Genomic DNA, 19,324 nt, shown 5'->3' with positions numbered 1-19,324 from the left:
GTGGCTTTGCAAAGTGGAAGACGCCCCAGGGGCAAAGGGGGAAAGTGCCTAGAACAAGATGGCACCCACAGCAGACGCTCACCCTTCCAGTGCAGGGTAGGGTGGCAGCTGGGGAGTGGCCCTCCAAGGGGGGCTGGATGCTGGATGGCACAGTGGCAGTTTGTCACAGCAGCGGGAGCAGGCAGAGGAAACGGCTGCTTTTCCCACGGCCCTTTGCCTGACCGTCTCATTCCTTCCCTAGAGCCTGCAGCAGCTGGAGGGGAGCTCAGGGGTGCTCGGGGCCAGGCCGACAGCTGGGCCCATTCCTGGCATGCCTGATGCTTGCCAGGCCATCCAGGAATGGGGTGGCCTGGATTCCAGCCTGGGGTTAGGGGCTCAGGCTTGTGGGGAGTCCAGAGCAGGGATTCTTAACCTCCATGGCACCCGGCCTCCCCCACAGCCCAGGCCCCTCCAGGCTACAGGCCTCCTGTCTGGTTCTTTGAATCTGAGAAACCCAGGGCCTAGGGCCTAGGCAGTGTTGGAGGGATGCCCCTGCACCCACAGACCCTCCCCAAGCTGCTGCTGCATCCATGTTTTATCAGGTTTGCCCAGCTGCACCAGAAGGGAGTGGGATGGAAAATGTTTGCTCCCTTTTATCCAACCAAGACACACAGCTGTGGACAGGACTCGGGGGCTGGACCCCAGTCAGAAAATATCCTGCCCAAGCCCAGGTCCCCTGCTCCCTTCACCAGGGGCCCCCGGAAGCCCCAGTGCCAGGAGGGGAAGGGGCGGGTGACTCCTCACTTTCCACCCAGCCTTTGCCGAGCGTGGTGAGCACCCAGCCACATGCCCAGCTTTCTTCCCAGGCTCCGGAGAGCGGGGCCTTGCTTATAATCCTGGTTTTGAAGCCGCCTGGGCTGATGGAGAGAAGCAGAGCCCTTGGGGCTGCCCCAGGCCCGCAGGCAGGACGGACACTGGCAAAGGGCGAGAGGCCTCTGGCGGGCACTGTCTCTCATCGCTTCTGAACGGAATTGATGTCGGCAGTGATCTCCTCCCCCAGCTCTCACCACAGGCTCTGGGTCACCCCACACACAGCCCCCGAGATGCGGAGGGGCTTGCCCGTGGGCTGAAGTCACATCAGGGCTGTGTGACCCTGAGTCCCACCTTTCAGCTCAGCGCTGCCCCGTTCCCCCGTGTTTCCAAGAATCACATGGGCTTCGTGACTACTGGGTATCCTAATTCAGTAGGTCTGGGGGATCCTCATGGCATCCCTATCTACACACACACACTCGCGCACACACACATTCGCACACACACTCACACTCACACACACACTCGCGCACACACACACACTCACACACACACACACACTCTCACACACACACACATGCATGCACACACACACACTCGCACTGTGACTTGATTAGTCGGCTTTTGGACCCCTGGCCTGTGCTACGTGCCTCTGCCCCACAGTGTGGCCTGTGTTGTCTGACCAGGGAGGAGTCGAATCACCAATCCTGTGGGGTGGGGACTTCCCTGCAGCCAGAGAAGCATCGGGGCAGGAGGTGGCCAGCTGCTCACAGGCCCTGTGCCCTGGCAGGGTCTGGGCTGGGCGGCACCATTCTGGCCCCTGCAGGAGTGTTTGCGAGGCGCTCACCACGCAGCCTGGTCATAGCAAGGGCTCTGCACGGTGGGAGCGTCATTACTTGGCAGCCCTTAGGGTGGGTGCCAGTGCTGGGGTGGACCCCAGTGAGGGGCAATGGCCTTGATGTCTCTAGGGCTTCCAGAGTGTTCTCTCGGGTCCTTGGTTAAAGGCAGGTCAAGGGTAAACATGGGGTGTCATTGGGCTTGGCACGGGAGACAGCAGGATGGGTGGCATATGTGAGCACCTCACTCAACAGCGTTGCCTGTGTCTGGGGGCCTGTGTGAGCTGGCTCTGTCGGTGTGACTTTGTTCCACAGTTCCCCAGCCAGCACATCGATTGGGAGGGGGCGTGGGAAGACAAAGGACACACTGAGAAGTGCTCCTGCGCCCGGAAGTCAGCGCAGCCACCCCCACCGCAGCCTCTGATCTGGGTGAGGGGCCCGGGCCAGGGCTCTGTGGCTTCTGCTGACCTCATGACCTTGAGCCCAGACAGACTAGGACCCAGGATTCCCAGGCTCTGCCTCCTCCGCACTGGCCCCACACCCAGCTGGTGGGCATCCTGGAGTGTCAGAGAGGCCCTGGCAGGAAGGGGGCAGACAGAGGCTGTGGTGGGCTGGGGGTAGGGGCCATCCCAGATGTGGCCACAGCTGGACGGGGCTGAGTGTGTCCCCCAGGGTCCTCCTAAGAGCCTGCGGAAAGGAGCGCCTGTGGACTGTGCCCAGCCCCACCCCATGCTGAAGGCAGGGCAGGGAGGGCGCCAGGTAAACGCTGGGCTCCTTTCAGAGCCTGTTCCTGAGCGAGGTTCCCTGTGGCTCCAGCTCTGCTGTGCTCTGGCCTCGAGCAAATGGGGACTCAGCCTTTGGGGAGCTGTGAAATGAGGTGATCACCCCATTCCTAGGGACTGTGGGGGCTGAGAGAGGGTCTGGGGAGGAGGGAGGGAAAGAAAGGAAAGGGACACGGGGGGTTCGAGCTTGGTGCTCCCCTCAGATGCTGAGAAAACATACGCTATCCCCACTAGCACAGTGACGCAGGCAGGCAGGTCTCCACGTGGTGGGAAACCACGCCAACCTGGAAGTGGCTTGTGCTTGGGGGGTTCTGGCAAGCAGCCCCCGGAGGCTCAGGGGCCAGCGCTGCCATCTGTCCGGCTGCAGGGAGCTCAGAGCCTGGCCAGCCGCCCGGTTCCTTCTGCAAACCGGGTTTCTGCTGCCTGGACTCCAGGCTCCGAAGGGGACCGGCTGCGGGCAGTTTAGATGAGACAGAGGGAGGAGGACTCCAAAACTGAGGAGGCGGCCTAGGACAGTGATGGCGAACCTATGACACGCGTGTCAGAGGTGACACGTGAACTCATTTTTTTGGTTGATTTTTCTTTGTTAAATGGCATTTAAATATATAAAATAAATATCAAAAATATACGTCTTTGTTTTACTATGGTTACACGTGGAGAGGGGCTTGGTCCCTCCGGGAGGACCCCCAGCCCGCAGCCTGGGCACAGGGTACTCCCAAGGCAGAGTGAGTTCCTGGAGGGTGGAGCTGCAGGAATCTCACCAAAAAATGTCTATATGTGCCACGGCACCAGAGATAAGTTAGGGCTTTTCACAATGCTGACGCCGAGCTCAGTTCGCCGTCACTGCCTGGGCCACCCGAGAGGCTGGCTTTACTTTGGATGTTACTGCCATTCTGTCAGGAAAAGTGCCTGAGGACCCACTGTGCCCGGCCCTGGGCTCGGAGGGAACAAGCCCTGGGCAGAAGCCGGGGAGGGGGAGGCACACGATGAGGATTGAAGACAAGAGGATTACACAGCCCAGCAGCCTTCTGCCCCTGCCCCGCCCCTAAGCACCCCCCACTCACCAAACACTGACCCTACTTCCCTGAGGCCACCAGCCCACCCCCTCACATGCTGTCCCTCCACAGACTGCATGCCTGGGAGGACGAGAAAGCGAAGTTAGCAGGATCAAGCAGCTGGTGGGGGGTCTTGCAGGGCTTGGAGGGGCTGTTGGAGCCACCTGGTCTGCCTCGACTAGAAGAGAGGCCCCCTCAGAAGGGCCCGGGAGCCTAGAGACCCTGGGTGGAGGCAGACATCTCCCAGGCCTGTAGTGGGGGTGGAGGGTCCAGGCACCTGCTGGGGCCCTGCTGGGTTTGGCTGCAGGAGAATGTAAGAAATGCACCCTCCCATGGCCTGGCCTATCCAAGAGCTGCTTCAACATCAGCCTCACCCACAATTTGGGGAGCATGAGGGGTTCCGCAGCACTTCCACTCAGGAGTCCATACTCAAGCCAGCCAGCATGTGTAGACACCTCATATGTAAGCCAGGGCCGTTCTGAGGAATGCGGTGTGTGGGGCTGCTGCCAGCTCTGCCCTTGACTCACAGGATGGGACTTTCTCTTGAGCCTCAGTTTCCCCACCTGAGTGGTAGGGTGGGGCTCTCTGTGACAGACAGCGGGCAGGGGTCTGAGGAGCATTTGGGCCCCTCCCGATGCTGGCCCACCTGTTTTGATCCCAGAGTTCAACAGGTGGTGCCCGCCTCACCATGGGGCAGGACCTGGCACCCTGTCTGCATGTCCCCCACGCCGGGGCAGAGTGGGGGGAGCACGGCTACCACGTGTGCCTCAACCCCCTCTGCCGCCCCCCAGACTGGACACTGGGACTTGAGTGGCAGCATGGCACACAGGGCATCCCAGTCCTCTGGACGTGTGGATTAGGGGGGAGGCGCGTGTCCGAGGGTCCCCAGGTGCCAGGAGCTAAGGGGTGAAAATGGCACCTGGTTCCACAGGCCTGGAGAAAGCCAGCCCAGAATGGCGGGCGCTCTGGCCCTCAGCCAGCCCCTTCCTGTCGCTGGGCTGCTTCTGACAAAAGCCTTAGTCAGGCCGACCTCAACCAATCCTCAAGGATCCAAGTGTGAGGGGGTCTGGGACGGCCACGTGGCACGTCCCATTGCCCCCAGCCTGCAGCCAGGAGCCCCCACACCTCCTCCTCGGGCAGATCCACCATGTGGAGGGCGCAGGAGTGCCCCTGGCACCTGCTCTCTTGCCTACCCTCTGCCCCCCTGATCCACATTCTCCACAACAAGGGGCCTCCCAGCTGGGCCAGCTGCTGCCATTACTCATCACTTGCCTCCCTCCCAACCCCAGGTTCTCCCCCTCCCCGTATACCACGCCTCCCCAGCCCTGGTGCCCCTGGGCCATGCTGGGGGGAGGTGCCTGGCCCTCAGGAGGATGCGGTGGGGTACAGCATGGTCAGCCCCTCAGTCATCCGAGGCCTGTGGTAACTCCCGGTTCCAAGGTCCCAAGGCTCCCAGGAGAGGGCTAGAGACAGATGTTGAGCTGTGGGGCCCCGGGCTTGGGGGTGTGGCTGCTGGGGCCTCCCAGGGTCCTGAGCTCAGGGTTTTGATGTGGGGCAAGGTGGTCCTTGCCTTCCAGGGAGGGGAGTTCACTTGCCCACCGCCACCACCGGTGGGAGAGTAGCTCAGCCTGCACCCCGGGCTCCCTGGGCTACACGCTGTGTGACGGCTGTGTGTGTCTTTGTTGCAGGGCCTGGACCTCTCACTGGGGGTTCCTGGGCTGAGAAGGCCCGGCACCCTGTTCCCCTGGCACCGGGTGCCCTCGTCTGGCCGCGTGCGCAGAGCCTGGGTCATCCCCCCCATCAGTGTGTCCGAGAACTACAAGCGCCTCCCCTACCCACTGGTGCAGGTGAGGGGAGGAGCGAGAGTGGGCAGAGCAGGGGTGGTTGTCCCCAGTGGGTCCCCAAAGCTATGTGCTTTAGGCTGGGAATGCCATCAGGGCCACAGGCTGAGCTGCCCACCCCAGCGGGTGGCAGCGGGGGCGGGAAGCAGGGGCCGAGGCTGAGGAGTGGGGGGGGGGAACCCCACCCTGGGGTACCTCCCCCAGCCCATGTCCTGCCCTGGCAGATCAAGTCTGACAAGCAGCAGCTGGGCAGCGTCATCTACAGCATCCAAGGCCCCGGCGTGGACGAGGAGCCCCGGGGCGTGTTCTCCATTGACAAGTTCACAGGGAAGGTGTTCCTGAACGCCCTGCTGGACCGGGAGAAGACGGACCGCTTCCGGGTGCGCACCTTAGGCCAGATCACTTCTCCGGCAAGATTGGCGCCCTTAACTGGCGGCCAGGGGCGGGAATTGGGGACGAGTCCCATTTAACAGAGGAGCAACCTGAGGCCCCATGGAGGAGGACCCGCAGCCTGCAGCAAGGAAGCACCTCCCCATACTGGCGTCCTCGTCACCCACAGCCAGCTCTCCCACACCCGCTGCATTTGGTGGGGACGGGATGTTGGAAGAATCCCACAGTTTTGCCAAATCCCACTGGCAGGTGCCTCTTGACCACGGGGGTGGGGTCCAGGGGAAGGCACCACAGACCTTTGGAAGGGTTGAGACAATGAGATCTGAGAGAAAGGCAGTGGGGAGGGAGACAGGAGCCACATAAGCAAGAGGGTGAGGAGGGGAGCCCGGCCCTCCTCTGAGTCCCTGCAGAGTGACCTGCCGGCCCCATCCTGGTCTGTCGTTCGGAACCTGCCTGGGGAGGGGCCTCTGCCTGTGCCTCATGTGTCGTGAATCTTCCTTCAGACTGTTCCTCACACGGAAGCTGGTAGAGTGACATCTTTCCCTGGGAGTTACGTCATGGCCATGCTCTGAGAGGATAAAAGGTGGTTTCATTAAAAATTTCATGCGCACAGGTGAATTAAAATACTCTCCAGGAGGAGCCAAACTGCATAGAAAAAGGGAGAGAGACCAGGACTGCTAGTGAGAGCATTGCTTCCGGCCCACTTGAAACATGCGAGCCCCTGGGCTGGGAGCGTCCTGGTGGCCAAGGCAAGAGGGGAGGCAGGGGTCGCCCTGGCTGCTAGGACAGAGCAGTGGCCTCTTCAGGGGAAGGTCCATTTGCTGCAGCACATGCCCCACCCTGGGCCGTTTCTCATTTGTTTAAGTTGGTGTTTCCAGCAGAACAAAGTCTGCACGTGCCGTCTCTTCTGCGTGGCCCTTGTGGGAGCCACGGAAATGTGGGGCTCACAGGCCGGTCCTTGCTCTCTGTTGACTAGCTCAGGGCCTTTGCCCTGGACCGGGGAGGATCCACCCTGGAGGAGCCCACGGACCTGGAGATTGTGGTTGTGGATCAGAACGACAACAGGCCTGTCTTCCGGCAGGAGGTGTTCACCGGGCGCGTGCTGGAGGGTGCTGTGCCAGGTGCGGTGGGAGCCGGGCCACCCGCGGGGGTGGGGTGGGGAGGGGCTGCCGTGGAGGGGGTCTGGGTAGGTCAGAAGCCCAGGATTTCCCTTTAGCAGGAATTTCAGAGGCCCTAAAAGATTCTAAAAATAAGTAAACAGCCCTAACTGGTTTGGCTCAGTGGATAGAGCGTCGGCCTGCGGACTCAAGGGTCCCAGGTTCGATTCCGGTCAAGGGCATGTACCTGGGTTGCAGGCACATCCCCAGTGGGGAGTGTGCAGGAGGCAGCTGATCGATGTTTCTCTCTCATCGATGTTTCTAGCTCTCTATCCCTTTCCCTTCCTCTCTATAAAAAATCAATAAAATATATTTTAAAAAAAAATAAGTAAACAGTTTCCAGTACTGATGGAATTTCCTCAAGTCACTTCCTATTTCAATATTCATTTCAAACCCCCAAGTCTTCCAAAACGCATTGAGAGGATTCATGGATGGCAAAGCTCTGGCTGCCGCTGCTTCTTTTAAATTGAGGTGAAACTCACATAACATAAAATTAACTATTTTAAAATGAGCTTCAGTGGCACTGAGCACATTCACAAGGTTGCGCAACCAGCACCTTATCTGGTTCCAGAACATTGTCATCCGCCAAAAGGAAACCCCATGCCTTCTCATTGCTTCTTAATTCTACATTCTGGTCACAAACAAGACTCAACCCTCCGTCCTTTCTGAGTCTTTACAGGACAGACCTGCTTGTCTGAGTCTGTTCCAGGGCAGGCAGATTCCATTCCAGACAGATTCCCTCCTTCTTCCCACCCTGCTCTCAGGGGCTTGGTCAGAGCCCAGGCAAGTCGTGCTTCAGATGGACCATGGGGGATGGAGGTCAGACCTAAATCTCACCCCTCCTGGCCCCTGCATAGCCCCCACCCCTTCCGGAGATTTGGTGGCTTGTTTGCCCCAGAGCCCAGGTCCGGCCCGGCCACTGCCTCTCTCTGCAGGTAGGTCTGAGGACAGCGTCTGCTTGGCCTGCGGCACACCCTCTGACTGCCAGGCAGCTGGGGCTCAGGGCAGCCCCGGGTTCTCCGGCTGGTTCACCTCCTCTGACCCAGTGCTCTCGGCCCCTGCCAGGCCGTCTCAGTGTCTTGTGGGACTCGCAGATATCGATTGACCATGTATCATACACTTCTGCTTTCTCCCCCACCAACAGCACGGGCAATGGCTTGGACATTCACGTTTGCACTGGCCTAGCCAGGAGCCTGGACCTGGCATGGTGGGCCGCAGGGGAGTGGAAGTTAGGGGTTGGCACACATGGGTATCTTGCTCACATGCCCTCGTCCTTCCCAGGCACCTATGTGACCAGAGCCGAGGCCACGGATGCTGACGACCCAGAAACGGACAATGCGGCCCTGCGGTACTCCATCCTGGAGCAGGGCAGCCCCCAGCTCTTCAGCATCGATGAGCACACAGGGGAGATACGCACGGTGCAAGTGGGCCTGGACCGCGAGGTGAGGCACCACCGCGCTGCTTTGAAAACTGGGAGCAGGGAAGCCAGCGTCCTGTTTGACCAACCTTTACCCATCCTGTTGGTGCTTTGGGATGCACGGGCAGCTCATTTCGAGTTGGGCCCTCTGACCCAGTGCCGCTCAGCCAGACTTACCCTCCCCTGCAGGTGAAGGAGGCCCCCAGTTGCTGCAAATGCTCATGGTGGCTCCCGGCTCTGGGCACAGACTCGGCTTGGGGCGCACCTGCCTCCTGGGTGGTTGTAGGGTTAGGTCAAGAGAGGGTGTGAACAGCCCTCAATACAGCGCCTGGCCCTGACACGTCCTCGGACTCAGAGGGTGTTTTTTCTGCCAAAAATACCCATTGCCTACTCGGCAGTCGTGCTTGTCTCCTCTTGGGCCCCACAGTGACCACTCACGCTCAGGACCACTGCTGCCTCTCACTGCCGGGCTTCTGTGCAGCGTCCGCACCTCCAGGAAGCCCTTCTTGGTTTCTCCACAGCCACCTGTGTGGCTCTATCGGGTCACTTGCTGTGTTAGATGGTCCTCATCCATCTCTCTCCCCCCCCACCCATGGCAGGGACCCAGCTCGCAGTGCCCGCAGCACCCAGCACGCAGCAGGTGCTCTGTAAATGCTTCTCTGGCTGGCAACTGACCTCCTGCCCACTCCAGGGCTGGGCAGAGTCTAGGGTTCACAGCGCTGCCATTGGACCCTGAGAGGCCAGGCAGCACATCCTGCCCCAGAGCTTGGGAACAGGCAGGGTACCTGGAGCCACTTGGGGCCTCTGCCACCCACAGGGCTCTCCTGTGTCAACTGAGCCCACAGGTGGCCCACTCCTTACGTGGTCCTGGGCCCGCTCAGTCTCCCGACCCCACGCTGTCATCCCCAGGTGGTCGCCGTGTACAATCTGACCCTGCAGGTGGCGGACATGTCTGGAGATGGCCTGACCAGCACTGCCTCAGCCATCATCACTCTCGAGGATGTCAATGACAACGCCCCCGGCTTCACCAGGGAGGAGGTGCCACCCCTGTCCCCACACCACCAGCCCCGCAGGCTGCCCCCCTGTCCCCTCCCCAGGCCCAGTGGGGACCAGGGCTTCGTGGCGGGTTGAGGCTGGGTGCTTTGGAGCAGGAGTCCTGCACAGGTAGCACAGAGACTGAATTGGGGGCAACAGAGACGGTGCTTGTGATCAGTGAACTGTCAGGAGTCAGGAGGGGGCCCTGGGAGAAGCAGCCCAGACAGCCCTCTGTGTCCCCCAACCCATGTGCAGTTGAGCCCACAGAGAGGGCTCATGGGGCCTCTGGAGGGGGTGGGGTAGTTGCTCTGGAGGCAAACAAACCTGGGAGGGCTCCAGTGGGTGGGCAGCACTCAGCTGGGAGGCGTGAGGGAGGGAGGCCCCATCCCTGACAACCTGGCAGGTAACTGGAGTGGCTCCCACAGTTCTTCATGGAGGCCACCGAGGCCATGAGTGGAGTTGATGTGGGGCGGCTGGAGGTGGAGGACAGGGACCTGCCAGGCTCCCCCAACTGGGCAGCCAGGTTCACCATCCTGGAGGGCGACCCCGATGGGCATTTTGCTATCCGCACAGACCCCAAGACCAACGAAGGCGTGCTGTCTGTGGTGAAGGTGAGCGGAGCAAACTCCCCCAGCACAAGCATCCCATACAGGGTGCCTCTCCTCGCACCCTGGGACCCTGTTTGGACCCCCTGTGCATCCTCAGGAGAGAGTAGAGGGAGGGATGGAGCCAAAAGGACGGGAAATGCTGGGAGTGCAGGCTCAGGTCGCGCTGACCACAGGGCCTGTGCGTTGTTTACAGTGTGCTGCCACGCTGTATAAGAATCGTGTGTGAATACAGACTGTACCTGTGAACCTGAGAAACAGCAGGAAACACGTGTGTACACACACATGTGTATATTCGCGCACGTAAAGATATAGATATATTTAGATATTGATATCTGAAGAGATTTATTGCAAGAAATTGGCTCCCGCCATTGTGGGGCTGGCTGGGCAAGTCTGAAGTTTGCAGAGTAAGCTGGCAACTCAGAGCTGGGCTGCAGTCCTGAGGCGGAATTCTTCTTCCTCAGAAATCTGTTTCGCTCTTAAAGACTTTCAACAGTGGGTGAGGTTCAGGATATCCAGATGGTTCAGGATAATCTTCTTAAGCCAATTGATTGTAGAAGTTACTTTAACCACATCTACCAGATCTCTCCCGTCAATACCCAGATGAGTCGCTGGGAGGACCGCCCAGCCAAATAACACAGAACTGATCACACAACACCCACAAATTCATTTTGAGTGACGAGTACTTATTTGATCATATTTACATTATTTCTGTGCCTTCTTTTGTCCTGCATAAGTTTTCTTTTTCCAAGGCTGAAAAGGAGAAGGAGAGCGGGGGCTCTGAGGACAGGTCTGGGGCAGCAGCACCACATGGAGGCGTTCTCCCGGCCGCACCTGCCTCCAGGTGCCCGACCGTGAGGGGCCCGGAGTCCTGAGCAGGCTGCCAGCTCTGCTTCCTCCCCACAGCCCCTGGACTATGAGAGTTGTGACCAGTACGACCTCAGAGTGGAGGTGCAGAACGAGGTCCCCCTGCAGGCGGCTGCGCCCAGGGCGGAGCGGGATCAGGCCAGAGTCAGCGTGCAGGTGCGGGATGTCAACGAGGCGCCCGTGTTCCAGGAGAATCCACTGAGGACCAGCCTGGCGGAGAGGGCGGCCCCAGGAACCCCTGTGGCCACCTTCTCTGCCCGGGACCCCGACACACAGCAGCTGCAGAGGCTCAGGTGCCTCCCGGGGACCCTCGGGGTGAAGCAGAGGGAGCTCATAGCCCATTCCTCCATTTCCCTGCCAGGGCCAGAAGCACAGCTGAGGGTACCCCAGCCCTGTGCCCCGAGGGTTCCCAATAGTCCAGGAGGTCTCAGGTCCCATGTGTGCACATATTGGTATGAACTTGTTCTATAGGGCAGGACTATACTGACACGGCCACCGTCTGTTCTGACCAGCCTTAGAACAGACGGTGTCTAGCCCTGTCCATTCTGGCGAGCAGTGCTCCCATGGGACTGGCCCTTGGACTTTACCCCCACCCCGGCCCTGTGTATCTGTGTCTGTCTCCACGTGTCCACGGTTGAATCCTATCGATGTGATGCTGTGTCACTCAGTCGCCACAGGGCCCTGGTCAGCGCACCTGCCTTCCTGAGCCTCAGTCTCCTCATCTGTGAATTGGGATAGAAAACACCAGCTTAGGGCCTCAAAGGCTAGGGTGTTTGTGTGTGTGTGTGTGTGTGTGTGTGTGTGTGCACAGTGTGGGGGATGTATGTGTAACCACACCTTGAGGGGGTCCCATGTAGCTCAGGGCCACCCTGTTCCTGTTTCTCTCCTTGGCTGACAGCTACTCCAAGGATTATGACCCTGAGGACTGGCTGCAAGTGGATGGAGCCACAGGCTGGGTCCAGACGCAGAGTGTGCTCAGCCCGGCGTCCCCCTTCCTCAAGGATGGCTGGTACAGGGCCATCATCCTGGCCTACGACGATGGTGAGCACTGAGTGCAGGCCTGGGCTCCATGGCTCTCTGACCTAGGCTGGGAGTCCCTGCTGCTGGCCCAAGGGCTGGGAGCCAGGCCCTCAACTGAGCCGACGATAGGGTGGGCAGTGGTTCTGGCAGGGCAAGGAGCCCACAGGCCTCTTCCGTCTGCAGCTTCCCCGCCCTGCACGGCCACCGGAACCCTGTCCATTGAGATCCTGGAAGTCAATGACCACGCCCCCGAGCTGTCCCCCTCATCTGGAAGCCTGTGCAGTGAGCCAGACCAGGGCTCTGGCCTTCTCCTGGGTGCCACGGACGAGGACCTGCCCCCCCACGGGGCCCCCTTCCACTTCCAGCTGAGCCCCAGGGTCCCAGAGCTGGCCCGGAACTGGAGCCTCAGCCGGATTAACAGTGAGCTCTGCCCCCCGCCCGGGGGAGGGTGTCCGGATCTGGGACCTGGGGGCCACTCAAGACGTGGTTCTGCTGGTCCCTCAGGTCGGGCAGGGATTAGTTATCACGCTCAGTGGGCAGATGGGAAACAGGCCCAGCATCTCATGATTCCCACGGGGCACGGAGGGGCCTGCTGAGCTCAGGTGCCCTCCACAGTGAGCCATGTGCGCCTGCGGCTGCGGCACCAGGTCCAGGAGGGGCTGCACCGCCTCAGCCTGCTGCTCCAGGACTCAGGGCAGCCACCTCAGCATCGCGAGCAGCTCCTTAATGTGACCGTGTGCCACTGTGGCCAGGATGGCGTCTGCCTGCAGGGGGCCGCTGCGCTGAGGGCAAAGGGCACAGGCCTCAGCCTGGGCGCCCTGGGCATCGTGCTAGCCAGTGTCATCCTGCTGTTCTGTGAGTGCCCATGCCCTGAGACCACTGCCCTCAGTCCCACCACGACCCCCACCCTGCCCACGCCTCCTCCCCCCAGGAGCCAACCTCACCCTTGTCTGCCTGCCCAGTGCTCACCCTGCCGGCGGCCCTCCTCTCACGGCTCCGACAGCAGCCATGGGACAAGGGGCTTCTACCAGGGCTGCAGGATGACCTCCGGGACAACATGCGGTTCAGAACGTTAAGCTGTGGCCCTGGGCCAGCACCCAGACTCCAAGGGTAGGGGCCTCCCAGATCCTCTCCCCAAACCCCCAAACCTATTGCTCTCAGAAAGGTGCCTGGGATGGAAACCCCACCCTGTCCTGGCCCCAGGCTCAAGACCACGCCCTTTGTCCGCAGGATGCCTACGACATCAGCCAGCTGCGCCACCCGGCAGAGCTGGCAGCCCTGAGTGCCCCTCTGGGACGACCGCTGCTGCGCCGCGACGCCCCGTTCAGCTGGGTGCGCCCCCCACCATCCCGCGTGCTGCCCACCAGCCCCGCTGACATGGCAGACTTCATCAACGATGTAGGTCCCCCAGGGGTGGAGAGGGCAGGGGGCACACACACACACCACACACAAGTACATCCATGTACCCGTCCATGCACAGCCGCAGGGATTGGGCTCACTCCTGGGGACCCGGCCGAGCTTCCGGGAAGCTCCTGAGGACCTGAGAGCTGAATGAGGCTTGTGGAACAGAGGGTCACGGCCACGTAAGCCCCGGGGAAGTGGAGGCCGTGACACCCTGCACAAGATCGCGGTAGACCTAATGGAGCTGGGGCTGGTTGTAGGCTGCACTGGCCACGAGCGCTGGCAGAGGAGACGTAATGAGCCCTGCAGGTAGAAGTGCAGCTGGCAGCTAAACCCAGGCGTCCATAGTCGCTCCTCTGGACACAGCATCACTGACTTCTTAAGGTCAACACAGGAGATGCCCAGAACCTGGGAATCCCATTGAGTGGGCGACAGGGGGAGCAGGAAGGTACTTCCCAGTAGTGTGCCAGGTGCCACACCTGCCTGCACACGTAGTGCCCTGGCTCATAGAACACCCCTGACAGCTGCCCGGCGAGGGGCAGGCCTAGGTTCAAGTGTGCAACCTGCAGAAGCCAATGTGTATATTAACAGGTGGAGGCAACAGACCACAGCCAAACCTTTAAGAGGCAGAACCAACTGTTCTCCAGATGGGGTGTCAGGAAGCCTCAGGCAGGACAGTCTTCAGGGAGGGCTGGGCCCAAGGAAGGAATCAGAGGGAACCTTCTTTTTTCAAATCTGAATCCTGGGACTGGGGCTCCCAATGGTGCCCGTACACTCAGGGCTGCCCCTCAAACCCCGGTAACCCTCAGACCTCCTCTGCCCCTTCCTGGTGCCATACCTTGGTGACCTCACCCTGCACTGCAGCTGGGGTGCATGTGCCTGAACTCCTGGGGCCTCTCTGTAGGGCCTGGAAGCTGCGGACAGTGACCTCAGCGTCCCGCCCTACGACACTGCTCTCATCTATGACTACGAAGGAGATGGGTCCATGGCAGGGACACTGAGCTCCATCCTCTCCAGCCTGGGTGACGAGGACCAAGACTACAGCTGCCTCCAGGACTGGGGCCCTCGCTTCGCCCGGCTGGCCGACTTGTACGGCCCTCCCTGAGGGCCGGATGCAGTGGCCACTCAGGACAGGGCAGAGCTTTCTGATGGGGACCTGTACTCACCCTGCTGAGGGCACAGCAATTGGACACAGAGGGTGGACATCCTCACCAGGATGGACAGCCTGACCACAGAGGTCTGACTGCACGTGTCAGCAGCTGGCCGTGTAGCGTGGAGGACTGGCTGACCTGTGCAGAGATGCCGCAGGGCACCTGGTCCCACATGCCAGGTGCTTTGGGCAGCCTGCTTCTCCCGGGGAAGACAGAGTCCCAGGGCCAGAGCCCGGAGCCTGGAGTGGAGCTGTGGGAAGGAGGTGCCTCTCCCACCCTGAGAGCCCAACAAGCACTGCTCTGAGTCACCTGTGAGGGGGGCAGCCACCCTCATTCCCAGCTCCGACACCCCCATGCAGATTTCATCTTTGTATGAAAGGAAGCAGCTCTCCAGCAAATGTGAATTAAAAGTGTGTCTTTCCGGTACAGGGTCTGCACAATGACCTGCAGTGCCTCACTCCACCCCAGTCACGCCAGGGCTGCAGTGGGGACTGGCCTCCCAAGGGGAGCGGTGGGAGGGGCTGCAGGCACCCTGGCTTGGGCGAGCCTGGAGTGGGGACCCCCTCAGCCCAGGATGTGGCCAGAAGGAAGAACCAGTAAGGATGCCAAGTTCCATGGACGCCTTTATCCTTCACAAGTGGTGGTTGGGGTGAGGAGGCCAGGGCCCCCAGGAACAAGGGGCCCAACCGAGGACTCCCCCTTCACACTGAGCCCACAGCTCCTCCCTGAGACCCCTCTGCCCACACTGACGTGTGGCCAACTGAGGGGAGGTGTGTCTGTCCAGCCAGAGTCACCCTTCCTGGACCAGCTGTGTCTGGGCCCAGCAGTGGGAGGGTGGCAGCAGGGGCAGGTAGTCCTGGCGGGGATGGACCCGAAGGAGCGGAGATCGGCGCAGGCGGTCAGCATCCTGCAGTGACTGGGGCAGCGCCCGCCCACGGCTCTCAGGCAGCAGCAGGACACACACCAGGGCGAGGATGGCGAAAGAGGCGAAAACCACGTGGAGCAGGAAGAAGCCCCGCCGGCCGTGCATGTCAGCGATGGGCGCGGCCGCCTGGCCCAGGAACCCAGCACCCAGCACGAGGCCCAGCCCTGCCGCCCTGCAGGAGAGGGTACAGTGTGGGCAGCCTGGGCAGGTGGCCATCTGCCATTCCTGACCTTTCTGTGCCAGTATCCTCCATGTCACCCAGGAAAAGACCATCTGAACTCCAGATGTGACTGAATGGAGAAGTCTTGGGTATACGCTGGGGAGGGAGCGGTGTGGGGTGTCCAACCCCAAGAGGACACAGTGTGTCCTGGCTGGGCAGCCCAGAGCTCACCTGATCACTGTGGGGAAGATCTCGGCTGCAAAGAGGCTGCTGAGGGTGGACACGCCCTGGGCGGCCAGCAGCCCCAGGACAGAGAGGGACAGCACAGTCCAGGCCGGCAGGTCTGGGGATGAAGAGAGGGTCCCATGCTGCCCAGGCCCAGTGGAGCCAGGCTCCCCCCTCGTCCATGTCTCAAGGGGTCCTGCTGGGCCTGCCCTTCCCAACCATTCACCCCTGCACCTGCACTCTGGGTTTGGCATCAGGCGTTGCAGGCTGCCCCCGTCCACACCAGACCCTTATATTTAGCCCCTTCATGTATATCCTTGTAGCCCCTTAACTCTTTAGGCCTCAGTTTCCCTGGGTGCACAGTGGGAAGATGAACAAGGTAAAAAGACAGTAGCCTCATCCCAACACACGTGCTTCTCTCTTATGACCCGAGGAGGGGCTGATCCCAGGACCCTCCCCTCCCTCAAAGACAGTAGCCTCATCCCAACACACGTGCTTCTCTCTTATGACCCGAGGAGGGGCTGATCCCAGGACCCTCCCGCTCCGTCGGGCTGACCTCAGCCAAACAGGATGACCCTGTTCGCCTACAGGGCTCTGCACTCACACTGGACCCCTGAGAGAATCAGCAGGGATGCCAGGCCCATGACCAAAGTGCCCAACAGCAGGACCAGGCGGCGCCCCCAGCGATCCACTGTCAGGAGCAGGAAGACGATGGCCACCACCTCTAGGCCAGCCCCCAGGAAGTAGGGTCCGTAGAAGGCAAGCTCATGAGCGGCCAGTCTTCGGAAAAAGCTGGCTCTCATGCCCCCACTGACCAACCTGGGAGAGAGGGCAAAGCTATGGATTCAGCCAGAGCTCAGGACTCTGGAGACTGAACCCCCAAAAGGGGTGGTGGGGCACAGACCCTCTCAGCCACCCACACCCTCCTCTCCTCACGAACTGAAGCCCAGGATGAGTCCGTTTCTCCAGGTGACGCGCGTGTGCAGTAGCTCTAGGACCCAGTGGCGCTGGGGCTGGGGGTTCCCTGCAGACAGCACATCGAGCTCTATGGATATGAGAGAACATGAGAGGGTGTGTCTGTGGGGGTCCTCCTCCAGCACCCAGGCCTCCCTTCTGGCTCCTCCTGGTGCCTTACCCGCAGCCAGGGAGCTCTCCTCCTCGGAGCTGCTCTCAGGGTCCACGCCGCTGGCTTCCGCAAAGTGCCACAAGATCTTTCTGGCTTGGGCCAGCTGCCCCGTGGCCAGCAGCCAGCAGGGAGACTCGGGGAACAGGGCTGGGAACCTGCAGGGGTGGGGTGAGGATGCCTCAGGTCCTCCGCACAGGGACAAGGGCCAATGCCCTTCCTCCCTGAAACCAGGGTCAGGACATCAAGTGGCTTTCTGTGCCCCTATCCCACACCCACATGCCTGGTGCCGCACAGAGGTGTGGAGGGAAGTGACAGGTGGCCTCCATGGAGGCTACTGACCTGTCTCCTGCCATACTTACCCCCAAAAGAGCAGCAGGAGCCCTGTTGCCAGGGCACCCAGCCCCTGCAGAAGATGCCAGTCCTGTGCGAGCAGGGCCAGACCAGGCGACAGCAGAGTGCCCGCCACCGAGAAGAGGCCGGCCCCCATGGAGAACATCAGGCGGTGTGGGGGGTCACACAGCTCCAGGCCTGAGCAGGTAGAGATGGCCTGAGGCCGAGTCCTCTAGAGAGGGCTGCTCTGTCCCAGGGTGCGGGCACCAACTGCTGACCTGCCCAGGAGTGGACATCTGAGCCAATTCCCTGCCCACTCCAGCACCTGAGCCAGCCGCAAACAGCAGAGTCACACAGCAAACAGTGCCCTTCCATCTTCCAAGAAGAGCCCTCAACAAGAGTACAGGGAATCCCCCCCTGCGGCTGACGTCCTCCGCTAGTGGGGTTGGAGGCCTAGCCTGAGTGGGTGCCCCTCTCCAGTCCCCCACAGTACTCACGCGTCACGTAGAGGGCCAGAGAGGCCCCTGCCAAGGACCCCCCGTGAAGCAGCCGCAGGGCCAGCAGGGCAGGAAAGCTGGCAGCCAGAGCCTCACCAGCCCCCAGGCCTGTGGCCAGCACCAGGGAGGACACAAACACAACTCTGCGGCCAAACCTGGTGGGCAGTGGGGGACACACATGGATGCCAGTCAGCACAGCTCAGGGGTTTAGCTGGACCCTGAGGGGCTCAAGGGGAGGGGCAGCGCCTCACCAGTCACAGCCCATGCCCAGGAGGATACAGCCCAACAGCCAGCCCAGGAGGTGGCTCGTCTGCTCCAGTGGCACCTTCCAGCCGTTCTCACACACGAGGTTCCACTGCAGGGGACACCCGTCACTGTCAGCCAGCCAGGACCCCCACCGTGCGGAAGTCCCCAGAATATCAGGCTGGAAGGGGCTCTTAGACATCCTGCTCCAACCCTCCCTTGATAGAAGGGGAAACTGGGGCACAGAGAGGGCAAGGGACCTGCTCGAGGTCACACAGTGTGGGTCCTGACTCTGGTGGGCGTCACATGGAATTAGAAGAATGTCTGGGCTGAGCCCCCAGGGGGTGATGACCTGTGGTCCCAGAGGACCCACATGGAGCCCCAAGTCTGGTTTCTGTTTTTCTGGGTGGAGTTTCATTCACCTCTTTCCAGCCCTCACTCTCCCCCAGAGCTTGGACCTCAGCTGATCTTAGTTTCTACCTGCTGGGCCCTGGGCCTCCAGGGCCTTACCCTCACTTCAACCCTGCCCTGCTCACTTCAAGAGCAGCTCCCGGAACAGCCTGCAGAGCTGTGCTCACCTGCTTTTCCTGTCAAGGGCACTTGACCTCAGTTTTGCACCTCCCCACCTTCCCACTAAGGTCCTGTGCCTTTTGTACAAGCTTAACATACTGTCTGGAGTCACAGTGTATCTGAGTTTTCATTTTAAAATCCAGCTGACCGATCGATATACCAACAGGAAGCAGGTGTGTGGTGGGACAGAATGGGTGGGAGAAGAGAAGCCCTGCTGGCTGGAGGGCCAAAGACAGGACTGGCAGGGATGTGGCAACCTCGCCCCAGTTTCCACACTGGGCCGATCCTCCCAGGGATGCGGGTGCAGCTGTGGGGCTCAGGCTGCCAAAGGGAGTTAGGGTCAGAAGGTACTAGCTGCCCCTCCCCATGTCTTCTCACCCAGTCCCCTGAGTTGCCCCCTGGGGCGCCCCTACCTCTAGGTCTGCCTTTCCCAAACTGAACTGACTATTGTTCCCTTGATTCAAAGCCTGTTTTGGAAACCCACTCTTGACATAGCCCAAAGCTACAGGTTGCTCAAAATGTTCCTGGCACGTATCTGAACTCCTGGTGCTGCCTACCTGGTCATACCTTCAGCTTAACTCCTCCTCTTCCTCCCCCAGGCTGCCTGCCCACCTTGGCAGCCCTTGGGTCGCGGACTCTACCTGGCACCCTGATCACTCGGCCATCAGCTGCACCATCAGAGAGGGGGACAGCACACCCCAGTGAGAGCCTCAGTAGACCAAGGGCAGCCATGGGAGTGAAGGAGGGGAGACAAAGAAAAGGGGTAGCAGAGGAAGCGGGTAGAAGGAAGTGGGAGAAAGAAGGGGAAAGAGAAGAGGGACAGAAAGGGGGAGGAAAGGGGAGTAACAGAAAAAAATAGGAGACAGGAGGGGAAGAGAGCAAGAGAGAGAAAGGAGGGGGAA

The 19,324-nt window shown here is 60.7% G+C and overlaps 2 protein-coding genes across 2 annotated transcripts in view; one reads left to right on the top strand and one right to left on the bottom strand.

Annotated features, from left to right (window-relative positions):
* CDH15 (cadherin 15) overlaps positions 1–14,772 on the top strand; it is a 16,687-nt gene extending 1,915 nt beyond the window's left edge. Inside the window, 13 exon segments of the mRNA XM_015562957.1 lie at positions 5,151–5,309; positions 5,528–5,683; positions 6,670–6,814; positions 8,132–8,292; positions 9,177–9,305; positions 9,728–9,913; positions 10,814–11,067; positions 11,673–11,815; positions 11,978–12,214; positions 12,410–12,649; positions 12,757–12,852; positions 12,855–13,192; positions 14,100–14,772. Coding sequence (XP_015418443.1) covers positions 5,151–5,309; positions 5,528–5,683; positions 6,670–6,814; positions 8,132–8,292; positions 9,177–9,305; positions 9,728–9,913; positions 10,814–11,067; positions 11,673–11,815; positions 11,978–12,214; positions 12,410–12,649; positions 12,757–12,852; positions 12,855–13,192; positions 14,100–14,300 — 2,445 coding nt within the window. The 3' untranslated portion in view covers positions 14,301–14,772.
* Positions 14,773–14,952: 180 nt separating this feature from the next.
* On the bottom strand, positions 14,953–18,520 carry SLC22A31 (solute carrier family 22 member 31). Its single transcript, XM_015562956.1, has 8 exons — positions 17,861–18,520; positions 17,610–17,764; positions 17,142–17,310; positions 16,792–16,937; positions 16,593–16,701; positions 16,261–16,475; positions 15,663–15,774; positions 14,953–15,443 (listed from the first exon to the last, which is right to left on the bottom strand). Exons 1-8 carry the CDS (start codon positions 18,268–18,270, stop codon positions 15,137–15,139), a joined length of 1,623 nt encoding a protein of 540 aa, XP_015418442.1. The 5' UTR covers positions 18,271–18,520; the 3' UTR covers positions 14,953–15,136.
* Positions 18,521–19,324: the final 804 nt, after the last annotated feature.

The sequence above is a fragment of the Myotis davidii genome, unplaced genomic scaffold, assembly GCF_000327345.1.
Source record: "Myotis davidii unplaced genomic scaffold, ASM32734v1 scaffold77, whole genome shotgun sequence".
NCBI classification, from domain to species: Eukaryota; Metazoa; Chordata; class Mammalia; order Chiroptera; family Vespertilionidae; genus Myotis; species Myotis davidii.
Note: the sequence above shows the minus strand (reverse complement) of the source record. Positions and strands in the feature narration are given on the sequence as shown.

Bases quoted from the DNA above. Each gene is read 5' to 3' on its own strand.
- SLC22A31 (XM_015562956.1), bottom strand. From the start codon at position 18,270: ATGAAACTCCACCCAGAAAAACAGAAACCAGACTTGGGGCTCCATGTG. The intron at 16,702-16,791 runs GTAAGGCACCAG...TCATATCCATAG, and splicing joins GGAGAGCTCCCTGGCTGCGG to AGCTCGATGTGCTGTCTGCA. The intron at 15,775-16,260 runs GTGAGTGCAGAG...CTTCATCCCCAG, and splicing joins GATTCTCTCAGGGGTCCAGT to ACCTGCCGGCCTGGACTGTG.